This window comes from Cordyceps militaris, assembly GCF_000225605.1.
Source record: "Cordyceps militaris CM01 unplaced genomic scaffold CCM_S00005, whole genome shotgun sequence".
In the NCBI taxonomy this organism is placed as follows: Eukaryota; Fungi; Ascomycota; class Sordariomycetes; order Hypocreales; family Cordycipitaceae; genus Cordyceps; species Cordyceps militaris.
The window spans coordinates 82013-100616 of NW_006271973.1; the positions used below are offsets into that span (position 1 = coordinate 82013).

At 52.9% G+C, this 18604-nt stretch overlaps 7 protein-coding genes across 7 annotated transcripts; 4 read left to right on the top strand and 3 right to left on the bottom strand.

The window, feature by feature from the left end:
* Positions 1-2523: 2523 nt before the first annotated feature.
* On the top strand, positions 2524-4130 carry CCM_06426 (UPF0016 domain protein, putative; the record flags this gene model as incomplete). Its single annotated transcript, XM_006671567.1, has 2 exons — positions 2524-3126; positions 3177-4130. 2 exons carry the CDS (start codon positions 2524-2526, stop codon positions 4128-4130), a joined length of 1557 nt encoding a protein of 518 aa, XP_006671630.1.
* A 462-nt stretch (positions 4131-4592) lies between these two features.
* CCM_06427 (uncharacterized protein) lies at positions 4593-5544 on the bottom strand (the record flags this gene model as incomplete). Its single annotated transcript, XM_006671568.1, has 5 exons — positions 4593-4730; positions 4825-5037; positions 5095-5178; positions 5242-5377; positions 5459-5544. The coding sequence occupies 5 exons, from the start codon at positions 5542-5544 to the stop codon at positions 4593-4595; spliced, it is 657 nt and encodes a 218-aa protein (XP_006671631.1).
* A 3211-nt stretch (positions 5545-8755) lies between these two features.
* Positions 8756-9412, bottom strand: CCM_06428 (GNAT family acetyltransferase, putative; the record flags this gene model as incomplete). The annotated part of the gene is made up of 1 exon (XM_006671569.1): positions 8756-9412. One exon carries the CDS (start codon positions 9410-9412, stop codon positions 8756-8758), a length of 657 nt encoding a protein of 218 aa, XP_006671632.1.
* A 586-nt stretch (positions 9413-9998) lies between these two features.
* On the top strand, positions 9999-10922 carry CCM_06429 (DUF1115 domain protein; the record flags this gene model as incomplete). The annotated part of the gene is made up of 1 exon (XM_006671570.1): positions 9999-10922. One exon carries the CDS (start codon positions 9999-10001, stop codon positions 10920-10922), a length of 924 nt encoding a protein of 307 aa, XP_006671633.1.
* An 882-nt stretch (positions 10923-11804) lies between these two features.
* On the top strand, positions 11805-12136 carry CCM_06430 (uncharacterized protein; the record flags this gene model as incomplete). The annotated part of the gene is made up of 2 exons (XM_006671571.1): positions 11805-11932; positions 11986-12136. The coding sequence occupies 2 exons, from the start codon at positions 11805-11807 to the stop codon at positions 12134-12136; spliced, it is 279 nt and encodes a 92-aa protein (XP_006671634.1).
* A 429-nt stretch (positions 12137-12565) lies between these two features.
* Positions 12566-13632, bottom strand: CCM_06431 (uncharacterized protein; the record flags this gene model as incomplete). The annotated part of the gene is made up of 5 exons (XM_006671572.1): positions 12566-12630; positions 12710-12921; positions 13037-13269; positions 13314-13475; positions 13540-13632. 5 exons carry the CDS (start codon positions 13630-13632, stop codon positions 12566-12568), a joined length of 765 nt encoding a protein of 254 aa, XP_006671635.1.
* A 902-nt stretch (positions 13633-14534) lies between these two features.
* Positions 14535-17836, top strand: CCM_06432 (uncharacterized protein; the record flags this gene model as incomplete). The annotated part of the gene is made up of 12 exons (XM_006671573.1): positions 14535-14616; positions 14806-14897; positions 15015-15170; positions 15206-15289; positions 15401-15525; positions 15554-15749; positions 15819-15904; positions 16043-16302; positions 16398-17025; positions 17086-17225; positions 17279-17510; positions 17602-17836. The coding sequence occupies 12 exons, from the start codon at positions 14535-14537 to the stop codon at positions 17834-17836; spliced, it is 2316 nt and encodes a 771-aa protein (XP_006671636.1).
* Positions 17837-18604: the final 768 nt, after the last annotated feature.

The following is an 18604-nucleotide window of genomic DNA, read 5'->3' on the forward strand; positions in this document are numbered from 1 at the left end:
TTTAATTCTTTAAACTTAAAGTTAGAATAGGTTAAAGTAGTTATTATTTTTTAAGTTAATATATTAAAAAAAAGAAAAAAAAAGATTAAGAATATTTTTATATATTTTAAATAAGTTTATAAATAAAATAAAAGTTTTAAATAATAAAAAGTATCTTTTATTATTTACCTTTTAAGCTTATAACTTTTATAAATTATATAAATAGGTTAATATAAATATTAAATAATTAGTTATAATTAAAAGTAATTTTATATAATAAAGTTAAAAAATAATATATATTAGAATTTATAACTATTTTTATTTTATTCTTTTTTAATTAAAAAAGGAAATTCTTTCTTTTTTATACTTATTTTCTAGCCTAGCTAATTAGCCTAATTATACTTCTTTAATATATCTTTTTATTACCTAATTCTATTAGTAATTAAGATTAGTTTCTCTAAACCTAACTCCTTTATCTATATACTACTATCCCTTTCTAGCTTCCTGCTATAAGTGGGTCTCTAGCTAATTGTGTGCACTGTGATCTCCACTTAAATCACAACAGTTCCTTATGAACCTACCTAGATATATCTAGGTACCTAGTTATACATAATACTTCGTTGCCCAAAGCTTGCAATCTGTACCAGGATCTCACCTCTGGATATGTATCATTCAATCAGACATGATACTGCCGCGACAGGTCCCATAATTTGTATGTTTGCATCGGGTGCCATGTCTTGCTTTGCAGACAGTCTCGCGTTGACCCAGGACAATTATTTGTGCAGTCTGCAGGTGGTCTCCCAGTTGGTTTTGTTGTCCGAGTGTTTTAGACACAAATCACCGCGACATGGCACATCAAGGACGATCGTCAAGTTGCCAACACAATAAGTGTATTGAGCCCGCAGAACCAAGCAGTCGCCCCTGACGCTCGGGTTATACTTGAGAAACGGCGCATAATCAGTTTTTGTAGCGGGCCACTATGCGGTGACAAGTATCGCCCTTGTCCATGATGTGGTGAGGCTGATCATTGAAGGGACGAGACTCCCATATAGAGATTGTCCGCACCCTTGGAGTGCAACACAACGTGGCTCCAGATGACCATGTACGGAGTAATTTTGTTCGAATACTCCATGCCCTCGTTGTCCTCCTTCTCTCGCGTATCACGATTGCTGCAAGGGATGGCCGGAAGGGGCAGGAGGTATCTCACGTTCCCTTTGACATGGCCCGCCAAGCAGTCGATGCAGAACCCACCTCTCAGATCATTTCCTGGTCTGCGCAATATCAATTGTCGTATCCTGGGATATATATAGCGTCGTGTCCATAACTACCACGACGGTGAGCCGCCGTGACTCCGTGAGCGGGTGTGACAAGCGGAGCGGCGGGCCGGCACCCACCGAGACGGACGCTCTCGGTCGACCACCTATGTACCTAGTCAGTAATTACTACCTGATGGGCAGCTCGCGGGGGATAAAATCGCAGACAGGGGGGGATTCTTGGCTTGGATATGTGCGCTTGATGGCATGACGCGGCCCATACATTGCCGGTGTGGCGTTGGCTTGGTGCGTGGTAAAGGAGTGACGCGCATCGGACTCGAGGAGCAAAAAGGAATGGCAGAATAACCAGATAAACAATTTGTTCAATATCTCAGTGCCGTGTTTCACAAACATGTGTTTCCCGTTGTTGGAGCAAAAGGGGTTCATTGCGCCACAGTACCAGGAGAGGGTTGGTGAGACTCTTAAGGAGGGGATGCGGCAGTGCAAACTGCCACGGGGAGTCCCTGTACATTTTCACTATCCCCTGTAATATTCGCTGTATTTTTGGAATATTGCTCTATAATTCTAACCTTCCGTCCAGGTAGGTAGGTAGTACAAATTATATACCTACCCAATCCATGTCCTCCTCTTCTTTTCTCTCCATCCACGCCGAACTAATTCGTATACGTTCTTAATATTTTCCACCACTCTTTTTGGATTTTTGAATGTTCAGGTACATTCCCATTCAACCCCTGAAGCTGCCCTGAAGCTGGCCTAACCCCCCCCCGAAACCCCCTTTTAGCCTTTCAACTAGCAGGCCTCGATCGCCTCCCCACTCCAGCCTAACCTGCTGCGGCCTGCCAAACCCCGGCAAGCCGACACGCCACCAGAAAAAACCCCCATCATCGATTCGTTTCTCCCACGCGAGCTTTCTTTTGCCTGCCTCATCCCTCCCTTGGTATCGCCACGTTCCATCTACGGCTCGTTCGACTCATCCCATTTTCTCCCTCTCTTCATTTTCTAGCGATTCGATTCCTTCCGTGTTTTCCCTCGATCTCATTATCGCGTCTTCGTCGAATCCACCACTGAGTACTCATTAACGCAACACGGAGCTCGAAACCATTACATTCCACGAACCGCGCCTTACCCCCACCCCCTTTCTTCAAATCTGGGGAACTTGGCTGCACAAGGGCCAACGACGCGATCGACAGTCTGCGATAGCCGCCATCATCTCGACCCTACGTACGACAATTAACTGCGAGCCCGCTGTTGGCGGCCAAGATTCGACGCGATGCGATTTACTTCCAGCTCGCCCATTCTACTCCTCATCTTGCCTGCACTCATCGGCGCTGTGAAAGACGGTGCCACTATTGACGATACTGCTGCCATTGCTACCAATGACGATGTCACAGCCCCCAAGGGCCGCACCGGCCTGCCCACCAAGGATGCCCCTGTCGACGGTCGCGACGGCAAGCCGCATCAAGGCCCTTTTGTCGAGACGGACGGCAAACCCGCCAAAGGAAGCGCAGACAGCAAGTCATCAGCCGCCGCCGTAGAGAAGATCAAAGGCAGACCTCAGGATCCGACCATTGTCGACGGCAAGAAGATTCCTGAGTCCAACGACGGCATCATGTTTGACAAGAACCGCGAAAAGGCCAAGGAGGGCACTACTGGTACTCAGGGTGGTGTTTCCGAAAAGGACAAGGCCCGCAAGGCAAAAGAAGGCAAGACGGGTGAAAAGCTCGTCACCCAGCCAGAGTCTCCCAAGGAGAAGCTCCCTCTACCACACAGCGAAGAAGCAAAGATGAACGAGGGAAAGGAAAAATCCAAGACTAAGCCATTAGACAAGGAAGCCATCAAGGACGGTGATAACGGCGGCTACGCCGGATTCGACGTAAGCGTCCCTCACCCCCCATGCTCTGCTCCCATGCTAACATGCAACAGAAACCCGACGATCTGGGCGAAAAGACCCGTGAACAACCTCCCGTACCGCAATCCGTCGACAAGGACCATCTCGAAATTCACAACCCCACAACGACAAAATCATCTTCGAAAACGACTCTGGCCGACGGTGACGAGGGCATCATTCAGCCCTTCCACTCCTTTATCCTCTCCCTCACCATGATTCTCGTCTCTGAAGTTGGCGACAAGACCTTTCTCGTCGCGGCCTTGATGGCCATGAAGCACGACAGACTGGTCGTCTTCTCTGCCGCCTTCGGTGCCCTCCTTGTCATGACATTCCTCTCCGCCATCCTCGGACACGCCGTGCCTGCTCTGATCCCGAAACGTATTACTAGCCTGCTCGCTGCTGGACTTTTCCTGGTATTTGGCGCCAAGTTGCTACGCGAGGGCATGAAGATGGACCCCAATGAAGGTGTTGGTGCGGAAATGCACGAGGTCGAGCAAGAGCTCGCTGCCAAGGAAAAGGAATATGGACGCGACCGTCACGGTGCCATGTCCGCGGATGCTCTGGAGATGGGCCTCAACGGTCGTGGTTCGCGATCCAAGAGCCGCCTCGGTTCTCCCCCGCGTTCTCCGTCCCAGTCGCCCTCTCGCCATCCGTCGAGAAAGGCTGGCCCCCTGGCCGGCTTGCTATTCGGCGCCAGCAATTTGTGCAGTCTCCTCATCAGCCCTATCTGGGTACAGACCTTCGTCATGACGTTCCTCGGCGAGTGGGGTGACCGAAGCCAGATTGCCACCATTGCCATGGCCGCTGGTCAGGATTACTGGTGGGTAACCTTGGGCGCTACTGTTGGCCATGGAATCTGCACAGGTGTCGCGGTTATTGGAGGGCGGGCTATTGCTGGCCGTGTCAGCATGAAGGTTGTGACTGTTGGCGGCGCTGTCGCGTTTCTTGCCTTTGGTCTCATCTACTTTGTCGAATCATTCTACGCATAAATTTTCCCTCATCATCAACACCTCTACGGACATCATGGACGACGGCCTCCTATTTTATCTCCTACGACGCCGTATCTATCTGTCGATCGTTTCTTCGTCAAGACTCACTCATTCCACGACCAGGCATCACTTACACATTTTTAAAATACCAACACCCACATTTCTTCTTTTTTCTTTGAAAATTTCATTTTCCTACTCCTGGATGGAGAATTTCTACGCCTATCTTGTAATCAACAGTTGTACGATGCTGGAGGCGGGATGGATGAATCGCAGAAAAACAGGTCGGCCCAGCGTTTTCTTTTTCGTCCAGGGTCTCGACATGACTTGTCGATAAGCTGCATAACGGAACTTGCAGTGGGGAATAGAACAATACCAAAGGGAAGAGCATTTCCGGCAAAAAGCTTTGTCTTGTTGCAATTTACTGGGAGGACATGTACAGCATGAAAAGCGGAGTTTTTGTTTTCAAGAAGACTTGCCCACTCCTTTTGTTTTCTTTTGTTTTTGTTGTCTTCTGTTTCCGTATTCTCGATTGTATTTCTCCGCGGGCTTCCTCTCATTTTGGGAGAGTGGCCAGATGACTGCACGTTTCTTAGCTTGGAACTGGTGGCAATAGATCCGGCCGGCGTGCTACTAATCAACAGACTTGGTATTCACCTCTTGCAAGCCAGTGACTCACACGGACACATACACTCACACTCACTCGCTCACTTAGACAACGGGGGAAGACTTGAGGATGGTTTACATTGCAGGCCTCATCGTCATCAGCCCATGCAACATGTCTCAAGACGAGGCTCCAGCACGTCGGAGCAGCCTTCTCCAGCCTCGTGATGAGCGTGGGCCCGGAGCTGCGGCCAAGAGATCCCCGGTTTCCACGTTGCGCGCGGACCTGGGCGCGCTCTCGCCGGCCCTTTCAACCCTAGCTTCTCGGCTATTTTAGCTTCTTTCAAGTGCATGTGTCATTTACACGCGTCACCGGCGGCAAGTCGCTACGTTGCAGCTCAAGGAGGGCGCTGCCGACGCCCGCAAGTAGAAGACCAGAGGATGCATGCTAACGGTGCTTCCGCAACGTTGGTTTGTTTTGTGTTACCCGAGACGATGACCTAAACTTTACTTGAAAGCTAGTCACCATTTTTGGTTGGAGTGCTTCGGTGTACATGGCTTGGCTTTCCTCGACACTACTCCGAAAGAGACCGCCATCACAGTCAGTGTAACGAGAGACGGTGGCTTTTCCCCCTCGCTTTGCATCCCTGATTCGGTCAAAGTATCATTTTGTTTTTCCTTCTGCAGTGGGAGAAACCGCAAGCGGCAGCTCGTAGTCCCTGGCACACACGCCGCCACGCCAATCGGGAGAGAGCAGGGGAGCACTGGCCGGGGCCTCTTGAACCCAGGAGCCAGGTGCGGCAGGATCAGCCATGCAGACATGTGCATGCAGTGGGTGGTATGCACAAAGGGAGTGAGTCCCATCATGTGTGGCTTTGTAAAGTTTCATGAGGAGCTGCACGGGGAGAAGGCTGCAATGGCAAGGAGGGGTTTTGGCGTGTGGGAGAAATCAGCCACCGGATCACAAAAGATCATCACCGGCGGGCGGAGCTCAGACGATGCAAGCAACGACAGCCGCATCGTCCGACCTGTCATCTAGGGGCGGATTGTCGGCGCCTTGTGTAGTTGAGGCTTGTGGTGCGACGCCCCGACCTGCATCGGTCACGCCGTCCAAGCAAAGTGGTAGGGTTGTCTCGACACGACCACACTCTACTCCGTACTGTGTTGACTATCGAATGGTGTCTCTCGGCCCTGCAGCGGCGGTTCTAAAATTAGAAGGAGCTGTGGTGTGCGGAGGCTGGGCAGTGGTGATGTTGTGGGAGCAGACTTGTGAACTCGGATGGCAAGGTGTCAAAGCTGTACACGATCACATGCGAATACAACAACGAGCCACGCACAAGCCACCGTCTCGATCATCAGCGTGGGTGGGAGGAATCCTGCATCTTGATCCAACAGCGGGATATTCTCTTGTCCCTTTTTGTTCTCAAGGTTGGTTGGCTGGCTGGCTAGCGCTACAGGGAAATCAATCCGCAAATACATCGAAAAAAGGCCCGACCAGGCCAAGGCGAAGAACCATGGTCACTCCACCTTGGGATTTATCAGATGGTTGGTTCGTCAAAGGAAGAAACAACAGCGTTGCAGCGGTTTCGACATAGTTTGGTCTCCACAGACTTGTTGCGGGCGCAGGAAGGGGGGCCAAGGAATAAAGTTGACACTTTGGTGTCGGCTGCCCGTTGAACCGGCCCTGCAAGGCCCGACCCATATTCTGGCTAACTATGAGTTAGTGCTGAGCCGGAAACTGGGCCTTTTGCTGATCGATGGTGGCAGCGAGAGCCGAGAAAGTGGAAGAAGAGACAAGGGGGGGTGTGAGGCTGCAAGGGCCATTTGCTGCAACGACATTATACCCGGTCGCCGGGCGGTCTCGCTTCCGCTTCTCCAATCAAGACGGGTGACAAGAAATTAAACTGGCTGACGAAAATACCCCGTGTCTCAAGAACGGTTGCCGCCCAGCCGAGCAGGGTGTGTTGGGCACGAAGAGCGAAGAGCAGCTTCCCTCTCCGATGCCTTGCCAGTTCAATACAAGCGCAAGTACACAACGCGAGAATGTCTTGCGGCCGCAGGGGCAGAGACAAGACAGCCTAACGATTGTACAACACGACCCTCCATGTACGATGGCAGGTTACCTCGACGATTGCGACCCCCAGTTGTCACCCATGGGTTGGCTCGATCCTCGGCCAGTTCTTGCTGTACAGGAGGCCACTGCCCCCCCGGCCGGTCCTATGATGTCGCTTGGAATCAAGGCAAGCTGGTTTTCTCGGCAGAGAGACCCCCAAGGCGTGTGTGTCGAACCTTTTGTCTCGTGTTCCTTTGGCCATGCGACACGCCTTCGTGAAGCCCGACTACAACTGGCTTCGGAGCCATCATGCAGCACACGACGGCGACGTGATGAGGGGTGGCCGCGCTGCGGGCCCTGCTAAATCGCTCTCGGACTCGATCCAGTTTCTCCCCTACTAGCAGCGCAGCAGCAAACCGTGCATGGACAAGAGCTCGCGTGGCCTGCAGCCAGATTCTGCTCCGTGGCGCGGCTCCGAGCGGGTGGGTTGCTTATCCGAGAGACATTGGTTCCGCCCTTGTTACTAGTAAGATGACCATAGTCCAGGTTCTCTCCTTTCTGTATTGATTTGCAAGATCCTTGTACATGTTTCTCGGTACCATGATACGCCCGGCTGCTGTCGGGGGAGGGCGGGCGGCTGCCTTGCACGCGCGACCCCCCCTCGAAAGGCAGAGAGACGTTAGTTGTCATGTTGCTCGGTTCAATTTTGTGCTACCGCATCAGAGACTTGGCGCGCCAATGTTTCGTTTTTTCCTGTCGTGATTTGCTGATCTTGGACAAGGGGTCGAAGCAGCTCTCTGGTATAAAAGACTCGGGCTTCACCTCATTTCGTTCCAGTATTTGCCTCTCTCCCACGCGCTTCTCTCTACTCTTCACCCCAATTTGCCGCCCTTTCCCTCTTTATTTCAGCAAAAGCCCCAAATCTGAGCAACCCTTTTGAAAAATCATGCCTCTCTACACCTGCCCAGGCTGCAAGAAGCCAATTGCCGAGTCGCAGCCTCTGGATCACTGCCTGCAATGCGAAGCCATGTATGTTGGGTCCCCCGCGCTTCGCAGGTATCGTTTACTTCCAAAGCCTGTCGAGATGCCTAACACAGACCCAGGAACGAGAGGCAGCGAGCGCGAAACCGAACCCGCGCGTCCTCTGCATCGGAGAGCACTGAAGCCGTCGTCGAATGCACCATTGTCACCATCACCCTGCGACGTCGCAGCCAGCAGTACGGCAACGCGGCGCGCGCGTCTGGCTCGCCGCCGTCGTACGAAGACGTCTTTCAGTGGGAGGCCGAGGCGAGTGCCGCCGAAAACAGGCCGCCGCAGCAGCAGGAGACGAGTGGCATGCCTCGACGAGGAGCGGCGACGGCGACGATTCCCATCCACACCAAGAAGGCGTAAAATGTTAGGCCATCTCGCCAAAGCATACCCTTTTTGAGGGTCTTATTGTGAGGGATTGCGTGATATTGGGTGGCATTTTGGCTTCATACTGTATCGTACTTGCGCACGTTTTTCTATATTTAATCTAATGCAACGCCTCACGGCAGGGTCGCACCCTCCACAGCCCGCAACTCGGTCCCTCGGAAAGCATCGCCTCACGGCTTAATTGTGCCAGACATGTTTTACTTCATACGAGATAGAGTAACCATGGTACAGAGACTGTTAGCCTCCCAAAATTGTCTGCTTTCGTACAGTGGCTGCGCAGCACGCCATTGCCCTCCTGCCGGTGTCACACCCCCCCCCATCTGAGCCCATGTCTCTTCTCACGTCGTACGGGGCGCTGTCATTTACGATACTCTACGCCATTGGACGCAGGTAAATATGAGAAGACTTGCATTTCGTTTCATCTAAACAATTCAAGACAAGAAAGAGAATCCCCAGCAGCCGCCTCCCCCTTGGCAGCCGCCACATGGGCGTGCTACGAGAACTGCGCAACAATCGAAGCATGTTTTTTTTTCCCCTCAGCCTGCCCCCCCTCGTTTTACTTCTTCCCCCGCAACGCCGCCCATTCGTGCTCGGTGATGCCAAAGGCAATCTCGTCGTGCCAGGCGCGGTTAAAGTAGATCCTCTCCTTGTAGCGGCCCTCGACGCGGAAGCCGAGCTTCTGGTAGACGCGGACGGCGCGCTGGTTGAAGTCGGCGGCGCTGAGCGAGACGCTGTGCAGGCCGGCGTGGGCAAAGGCCCAGTCGAGCATCCAGTCGATGGCCTCGGCGCCGTAGCCCTGGCCCTGCCAGGCGCGGGCCAGCGTGATGCCCATGCCGGCGGTGCGGTGGTGCGCGGTGCGCGGCGCCAGCCCGCCCCAGCCGAGCGTCATGTTGCCGATGATGACGGGCGGCAGCTCCGGGGAGGCATCGGCGGCGGGCAGCAGCGCAATGGCCACGCCGAGCAGCGCTTGCGAGATGACGGCAATGGCCCCGTCCAGATCGGCGCTGCCGACCGGCTGCAGCACCGCGTTCGAGGCCAGCGCCGTCACTACCGGGTCCTGCTGCAGCCCCGCGAGCGCTTGTCGCACGGCGGGGTCGCCCGGCTCGATCCGGATCATGCGGAGGCGCTTCGTCTGCCAGGCATTGACGACGTCTTCGGTGGTGTAGTCGACGGTGTACGTGGACGAGGTGTCAATGGTGGATTCGGTCGCCATGTTGAAGGGTGTGTTAGTTAGTTGTTTCTTAGATTTGATGGATTGTCGTGCTGGCTATGTATATATTTAAGACACTGCAGGTTCCATCGAGTTTATAAGTCCTTGTGATCCATCGTCATCAAGAGCAAACCAGCACACGCTATAATGAACTAAGGCGTTTGTTCTAATTATTCTTCAGACGGCCAGGCCCAGTTGGGACAGCGGCCTGACTGCAATCGGTCAAGGAAACGCGCATCTAGAACGTGGTCCTCAGCCTCACGGTGGATTCAATCGTGTTGCCCCCATTCTATCAACGTATAGTACGGCGCCTCCAAGCCCTATGCGTTGCGATCAGCATGCCGTGCTGAAACCAAGTGTAACGATGGCTTCACATCATTGCGATGGGGTGTCGATGAAAGAGCATATTGTTCTTGGTGCCGATCTTATTGTTCCTGCTACTTAGTTGATTTTCGCGCGACGCCAAATATGGGGCACCAACGGGCGCGACATAAACTTTATCCTTCATCATCCATTCACCAGTTGTGCATCTAGCCAGCACTCATCTTGTCTGCTTGCTTGCTTGCATTGTCTTGTCCTCCGTTGCACCATGCAAGGCCGTGCTGCCAGCGGCGCTATTTTGCCGCGGGCGCTGCTCGAGGCCCAGCTGGGGCAGATTGACCTCCTCATGGCCATGTACCCTATAGAAGGCAGTGTGGTTGTGGCCGACTCCTCGACACCCGCCCTGAAGTGCTTGCGTGAGGCTTTGGCTGAGGATTCCATGTCAGATGTCCCGTCTAGCCTAGGCGACATTGACTTGGTTTTGGAGTTGGACATTCCGCCACAAGACAACCAAGCTTCCCGTAGGACGGCGCAGCTCAGCATCACCATCCCGTTGCGGCATCCGCAAGACGAAGACACCACAGAAGATGCACCGCCCGCGCGAATACGGCTCCAGCAGCCGTCGTGGATGAGCAAAGCAGAGGCGAGCAACCTCATGGCCGAGCTGCCTGTCGACGACGACCTCTTTGCTTCCATTGAAAACGTGACAGCAGCCGTGTCCTCGCACCTTTCACAAACGCAGATACACGAAGAAAAAGCCAGCGCCGCCTCGGCGGCGGCCCCGGCAACGACAGAAGAGGCCCTGACGCGCGTGTGGTTCTACTTCCCGTCCATCAGCACGCGGTCGAAGCGCGACGACCTGGTGCAGCACGCGCCGTCGTACGGGCTCACGGGCTTCCTGCTGGCGGGCAAGCCGGGCCTGCTGTGCGTCGAGGGCGGCGCGCGGGCCGTCGACGACTACATGCGCTTCATCAAGACGGAGAGCTGGGGCGACATCCCCGCGCACCACAAAAAGGTCAGCGAGCGGTACCGGCAGCCGGGCCTCGAGGCCCGGGCCTTTGCCGGCATGCATGAGATCACGGGCACGCTGGAGCGCCGCGGCGAGAGGGCCAACAGGAACGACATGAGGGCCCTCGAGGCCTGGCTCGCCGAGAGGGGTCTGGGGGATGCCTTGGTCAAGGTGCTCATCTGAGCAAGCCCGGGGTCAGTCATCCATCGCCACACCGTACTGCGGTAGGCCGCTTTCCCCCGCCCCAACGGTCGGCCTAGAAAATCAGCTGTTTTTTTTCTTCCCTGGCCACCAGCGCCCGCAGCCGAGTCATGCATGTCTTGCGCAACAGTGGACGACTAACTAGTAACTTCCGCTGGATATGCCGGTTACGCCATGGCGTATTGTGGCTTGCCAGCGCGCGCGCAAGGGAAATTCGGGTGTCGCTCGTCTGTGTGCCGGAAATGGCTCTTTTCGCTTGACAAAGTGCAGATCGGCATACCAGTACGCCTTTTCGTCAGCACTGCAAGGGTCAGAGAAAAAAAGGCAAATGAGACTGTCGAGTAATAGACTGCAGAAGGATTAAATACTCCGTAGATATGCATGCGGGTGACAAAAGAATGGTCACACAGGCAAAGGGACATGTAATAAAATGGGATAAAAGATAAACAGGTTAAATAAGAATAAATAAGAATAAATAAGAATAAATAAAATAAATAAAAATAAAATGATGGTATATTACCATAGCAGTTTATTTACTTCTCTAATGATACGAATACGAATAGCAAATATCGACTGCTCATCTACGGTTCGATCGAGATAATACGATCAGATTTAGACTGATAAATTCACTGGTCATCAGCCAGTATCAAACACTTGTCAAAGTCGATGGTAAATCTGTCATTATTGTGGGATAGCTCATTAGCTTATCGCTAATGGAGGCTAGCACACACAACTCAACGTCACGATGAGGCAAACCCGGCGTCACAACTCTGATGACAGACGGCGTCCTTGCATTGCGATATATAAGGCACAATCCAGCATAAAGTTGATTGACTTGTATTAACCCCAAAACTATCGGCCATCATGTTTTACGCACAACGCTTGACTACTACTGCAACACGGTCCCGCGCGGTCCAGAGTGCCTTGGTGCGAAGGATATCTTCAGAGCCAGGAGGGCCAAAGCCAGCCGAATCGAGCACCGCGCCAAAACTGTATGACTCGCACCTGTCCTTCCTCCTGGAAACGCCGCTGACAAGATGTGTAGGCCGGGGTGGCAAATAGCCGCCGTCGCCGGTGTCGCAGTCGCCGGCGTGTATGCCATGTTTATCGCGCGGCCAGACGCAGTTGCCAAGTCCTCAGTGCCTACCAATCAAACCAAGAACCCGTCACAGTCTCGAGACGAGACAAGGAAATAAGAAATGTTCATGTAATTTGTACAACATCCGTATTTCGGGGTTGGTGTAAATACACAGAGACGCCCAACGGGATATCTCGTGTACGTCATAATGATGGACTACTATAATTGGAAAGTTGGAAATGCAGAATCACCATCCTCGTTGGGATTGTCTGATTATTTGGCAAAGGTGGAAGGAAGACGAGGAAAAAGTAACGAATCAAACAAATTGCCAACTGCGTGCCTTGGTGGCGGAGCAAAGTCCCCGTCCAGCCCATCAAGATGGCCCTTCTCGACTGTACCTAGTGAAGCCTTCATGTGGCATAAAAAAATGATTGAAAATACTATAAACTGAGCCATTCATGTATACATGCTGCGTAATTGTTTCTTATTGATATGTGCAGATGAAGACGCAATTCTACCGTGTTCGTGTTCATGTCACCGCCGGTGTTCATTGTCGAATGGTCCCCTTCCACAGCCAGGTGAATTCCCATTCAACTACCCGAACAACCTCACCTGGATGATAAACCAGCTCGTGTTTCTTTCCCGTCAGGAGGCCGCTGGCACTTCTACACCGTCATCAGCAACAACTCACGTCCCCGGTCCGTCACGTCCCCGGCGATCCACTTGCTCTTCAGGGTCCTCGCCCACCACCATCGGCGTTCTCGATATTGCCCCCCGGGCTGAGACAGTTGGACCCGAATACTGGTGCCCCTCGTTGATCGGGCTCCATTATGATCAGGCTGCAGGCCAGCTGCCTGTTGTGCCAGCCCAGCCAAGTTGTTACACGGGGCGACAAGCAGGGCCCTTGTCGGCAATCATGCCGGACATGTCTTGCAATCAGACGATTCTGCCCCGCGTCGTTTGTGTGCCCTCGTTCTTGGCCCTTGGCGGCCCGACTGAGCGGTCATGGACGTGTTACACTAAATAAACAACTAGTAGTTTGGTCGCGAGGCCAGGGCTCCCTGGACGTCGTACAAAATAGTTGATGACCACCGTCGTCTGCGGAAAGGCGGCGCCCGCCGCCACACCGTTGAGTTGGCCGTGCTTATCGGCAATCTCCTCGATGGCGAGTTGCTTGGCAATACTTGGAGTGGTGCACACAGCTGACCTCCACACTCTCTGAGACACACGGCGGCCCTTTACTTCCACCAACTCATCAATTCAGAATCCCTGAGAATCAAAACACGAATCTGTACTCTGGCTGTAAGGATCGGAGCTTGCTTCCTTTTCATGTTCATGTCGGACACCGCCTTCCTACGTTGGCCAGTAAACTTCGGCAGGGATCTCTGCGATTGCAACACCCGAAATGGTCCCCTGGCGCCACCCGTGATGATGATGCCCACTACCGAGGTCGAAGCCTGCAAAGTGTTTACTGTACAGAGGCCCTGTCCCGGCTCCTGTGGAAGTCACGGAACTACATACCGAGGTATGTAGCGAATTGGCTCGTGAAGTGATGAGCGTGGAAATAGAGTTGTTGAATGTTTCTCGACCTGGATGATTCCTCGTGCCAACCATCATTGAAAGGTCAATAAAGAACTGCAAGGCAGATGACAGCGATTGATACCCAATACGTCTACATTCAGTATACGCTCAAGTGAGCGAGTATGTGTCCGTTATTCCGCGAGCACATTGTTTATAGATGCTAGGAATCTAGAGCTTGTAGAAGCGCTGAAATTTTCAGGTGTCCCTTCTACAAGTCCCTCTTGGAGCACTGATTTCTACCGTACTTGTGGTCGTCTGCACTTCGTCTCAGCCCATTTATTATATTATTACCCCCCGCGTTCTGGGTCTAGACTTTCTCTGGCCCCGTCAACTCTCGCGAGACAGGTGCAAACTGGCAAGCAAACTCATTGAGCTTTCCAGCGGTGGATACAAGTTGTATATTGCTTGGTACCAGATCGGGTAATACTAAGAGGACGCGGATCTTCTCAGCATCATGGTGACCAATGCTCCTAAGCGTACTTCAACTGAGCCCCAAATCTTTCATCAGAGGCCATGACATGATGCGGAAGCCATCACGATTGAGAATGGAACTTTAGAGAAGCATGGCTGCTGGTCAACTAATGAGCCTCGTTCGCTTGTGTCATGGGGTTGGCAAGGGCGACGCCCCGAAGGATTGGGACGAGCGTTAAACAAGAAGAGGCAGGTGCTTTGTGGCGCGCGCCCAGGCTAACTTAAATTCCCAATGCCACACAGGCAACCAGGATGCATGATACATTAGTAGGTAGCATAAGCAAGACCCCGGAAGTACGGACTTTGTCTCTCGGTTCGGTGGGCATCTCTCGCTGCATTTAGCCCTTGATCGGCATCACCTCAGCTGAGCACTATCTGAGCCACGTCGAGGTATCCCACATGCATAGAGATACACTGCAACGACTGAAAGACACAGGGTCCAGTGCATACGTGTATTCGTATTGATGTCGGTGGCTCACCGAGGGAGCAAGTACGGTCAGGTCTATCATTATGCTGCGACACCAGCGGGCGAGGCTGAGACACCGCGTGAGTTGCAATTTCTTGTACGGATTATGGAAGGAATTGAGGCGGACTCGGTAGTCCGTCGGCAGGGGTGGACAACGTTGAGGACTGGACCGGACCCGCGAGCAGGAGTTTATTAGCAAGTTTTTGTCAGCTATGTAACTAGCGGCACCTGCGATTGATCCCGGAGGAGGCGAAACGCTCGTTTGATAGTTATTGGCTGGCTCTCTGAGCGAGCGCCACTCGTCGTCACAGGCGCCAAAAAACAGCTCAAACTCTTTGGACATGTGTACCAAGCACACGTCGTATGTAGCGAGACAAAGAAGACGGGTTGACGGGTAAAGGCGGTGAGGTCTGCTTTTGCTTTTGAATGAAGGAAAAAGAAATGAAAAAATAAAACGAAATGATGCATTGTCTGAAAGTTGATGGAAAAGCCAACGGCACCAGCCAATGGCGAGGAGAGGAGCACGCTCCGTAGTAGCCGTTATAGCGCAAGAGAAGGATCCAACGGTAACGATGGAATAAGTAAGCTAGTGGGCAAGTCCCCATCTATTCCGCCCGGCCGTGACCGACCGAAGGTCATCTCACAACGGTCGCAACACTATCTTAGTAGTCAACTAACGTGACCACGGCCGTGTTCAAAGCGTACTGGTACTGGTACTGGGATTGGGACTGGGCTCGAAGGCCAGGCCAGGCCGTGCATTGAAAACGGACCCCCGAGACAAGGACGCGACCCTTTCCCCCCCGCAAGCATGCCAAAACGAACGAATGACTGCCCGCCTTGACACCACTCTAGACTCTCGAATAGACTCTAAAAAGGACAGGTCCCTCCCGGACAGGCTCCGGGATCCCTGATTGGCTGGGCCCGTCATGTTCTGCAATCCACCCCAAGACCCGTCACTCTGGATCGGCGGGCATTCTTGCCCGTTTGCCGTGGGCGGGCTAATAAATGCACCATCAGCTGGGCATTGGCAGACGAGGCAGGCCATGGACGGGGGAAGCGGAAAGCAGAGTTGTGCAGTTTCTGCCAATTCTTCAAAACAAAGGGACGCCGCCACCGGTCTCTTCATGCGCCAGCGACTTGGCATCCTGTACACAACAAACAGATGGCACCAATGAAGCCGCCAGATTCTTTATTCCGCATCTCACACCTTTCCGTGATTTTTTTCCCTTTTTTCTCTCCAGTCCTCTGAGCAAGCAAGCCACAGTGCTCATTGCGGATGCAGCTTAGTGACAATAAAGTGCCGTCCGAGCCATGCCTCGCCGCCCGTCACCAGATCGCTGCCAGTTCTGCCGACGGAGAAAGAAAAAGGTATGCCGCGCATGGATGGCATCATCATGAGCCTTTACAAAATTCCCGTACTTCTTCTCCTTATAACCCCTGCTAACTAGGACCGAACCTTGGATCGACCCTGTAGTGCGACGGGCAGAACCCTTGCTACGCATGCAGCAAAGCGAAAATCGAATGTGTTTACGCCATACCGGCACCGCCTTCCACCGATGCGAATGCACAATCTGGAAAGCAAAAGTCGATAAAGCCAAGGGTACCGAAACCAAACAAGTCGACCGATGCGCCGCAACGGAGCGATGGCACGCGCAACGTCTTTGGAGGGATGCTCGAGACGACAGGAAGCAAGGAAAGCGCCTTGGCTACCAAGAATACATCATCGTTATTGCGCCAGGAACCTAATGTCGAGGGGGGATCCCAAGGTGCGAGACCTCTTACATGACTTGTTCAAACACGTCTCAAAAATCATATAGGCTCCGACAATGTGGTGACTAACCCAACGATATCCTCAAAGCAGGCCCCGAGCATCCTACACAAAGCATCGAATCAACAGCATTCCAACGAGCTTTCTCAACCAGTGACGCGGAAGATCTCTCCGACGGCTCATCCTCGCCGCGACCTCGCCCATACGTCTCGCCCCATATAGACTGGCCGCAAGCCCGCGTCCTGCGCGTTCTCGACAACATCCTGCAGTGGGACTGCGTCGCCTTTTGCCTCATCGACCGCGAACGCTTCAAGCGCGATCTACAGACGGGCGCCAGCGCGTACTGCACGCCCGCGCTCGTCGACGCGCTGCTGGCCCTGTCCGTCGTCGTCTTCCGGCACAACGTCATTGACGAGGTCGCTAACCGCGCGACGGAAAAGCCGGCCTGGGACGTTTTCAGCGCCACGCTCGCCAACGAGGCAATTCAGACCCTGCACCGCGGCAAGTGGCTTCCCGAGGCGATCCCGGACATACAGGCACTCGGCGTGCTGACGCTGTACTGTGCGTGCAACGGTTGGAAGGACGAGACGCGCAACTTTGCCATGGACTTTGCCGAGGCGATGCGGAAATATCGCGTACAAAATGCAGGGTCAACGGGCACGCCGATGAGCAGGCGGCGGGTGTCGGCTAGCACATACTGCGGCGCGATATCAATGAATCGGTAGGATCGGAGAGCGCCGTGAGATACGAAGAAACGGGCAAAGTACTAACCATGGATTAGCGTGTTGGTTCAAATATCGAGATATAGACCGGGTGGGCCCATAGACTCGCAAGAAACAACCGCCAAGCACCCCAACTCCATTGGGGGAGGCACTTGCGATAGCCAGAGCTGGACAGACCATTTATTACGACCAACACTCGGTACGTGTCCTCTTAAGTAGACTGCAATCACGAAACTAACCCGAGCTTTTCAGCCAACGAATTCGTTGCGGGCGATTCCGAGCTGCGCGGAGACGACATATACCTGGTTGCAGCAGAGCTCTATCAGTTAATAGAGCAAGTCTTCAAGACTTGCTGCGTGCTGGAGAAGGACAGAACCTTTGCCGAAGCCACGGCTACATATATCAAGGGCCTCGAGTGGTATCAAAGCTTTTTCAAATACTCCGAGGCCTACACGGGCCGCGAGCCCCTGATTCTCTTTGTACAGTAAGTTGCCACTCTTACCACTGGCGCAACAAGCGAAAACAAGAAGAAGGAAAAAAGAAGGAGAAAAGACAAATGCTCACGCGACACCTAGCACATATTACCACTTTTGCATCCTCGCCTTGTTCACGCCCTACATGATGGACCAGACCGTGGTGGGCAACGGCGGGAGCCCGCCGGGCAAGATATGCGAAGAGGCAGCCAACATCATCCTCAAGCTGATGAACCACCACGACTCGTTAGCGGGCGATGCGGAACCTGTCGGGTTTATGCGCTCTTTCAAGAATGCCTCGCTCGAGTTTTTGGAGGTGTATGGACGACTTCAATAGACGAAAGGGAAGGAATAAAAGTACCAATTGTAATGAACCAAAACATGGGGCACTCTGGGGAATTGGAAAATGGGAATGAGTGCCATGGCGCAATTTTTTTTTTTTTTTTTTGCTTGTTAATAGGTTCTATACCACACCCAGCAGGCCCGTGAGGTAGGCCGCACGTGGAGATTCCTTGTTCTCGGCTACGGGCTCAGGAGAATTCCGGTCTGGCGGTATTGGAAGGGATATCAACAGGGCCAAACTATATGGCTTCATTCGTATAGGCAGCGCCGTTTCTGCCGCCTTTCCAGCTATTATTAGTCATTAGAAGAGGTGTTGATTGAGGGTTACAATTGCCTCCATCACCGCCGTCTCCTTCAGCGCTCAAATCCTTCAATCAACACTCTGTTAATGACCAACAGCTGCTGTGCGTGACAAGTTAACGCAGCGCCTCTCTGGAGGGGGTATGCCGTGCCTGTAACTTGACTGAGAGGTGCTTCCAAGATTTGTATTTTTGAGTCGCTGACAACCCTGACAACCCCTTGAAGACGACCCGAATTATGTATTGTTTTGGTATCTTTACTTTTTCTGGTCTTTTCGGGCCCTGCGAGGATCGACGCTGGAGGAAAGCGTCCTGTCTCGGCGCATACCATACGTGGCAGTTGATCCTGGACAAGGGCAAGCTAATCTAGAGACAAGGGGTCCTTCGGTGCAACTTGGGAATTGGAATGCAACGCAAGACGGAAGTAGTTAGTAATGGACTACTGTCGGGTCGTCGCTGGAAAG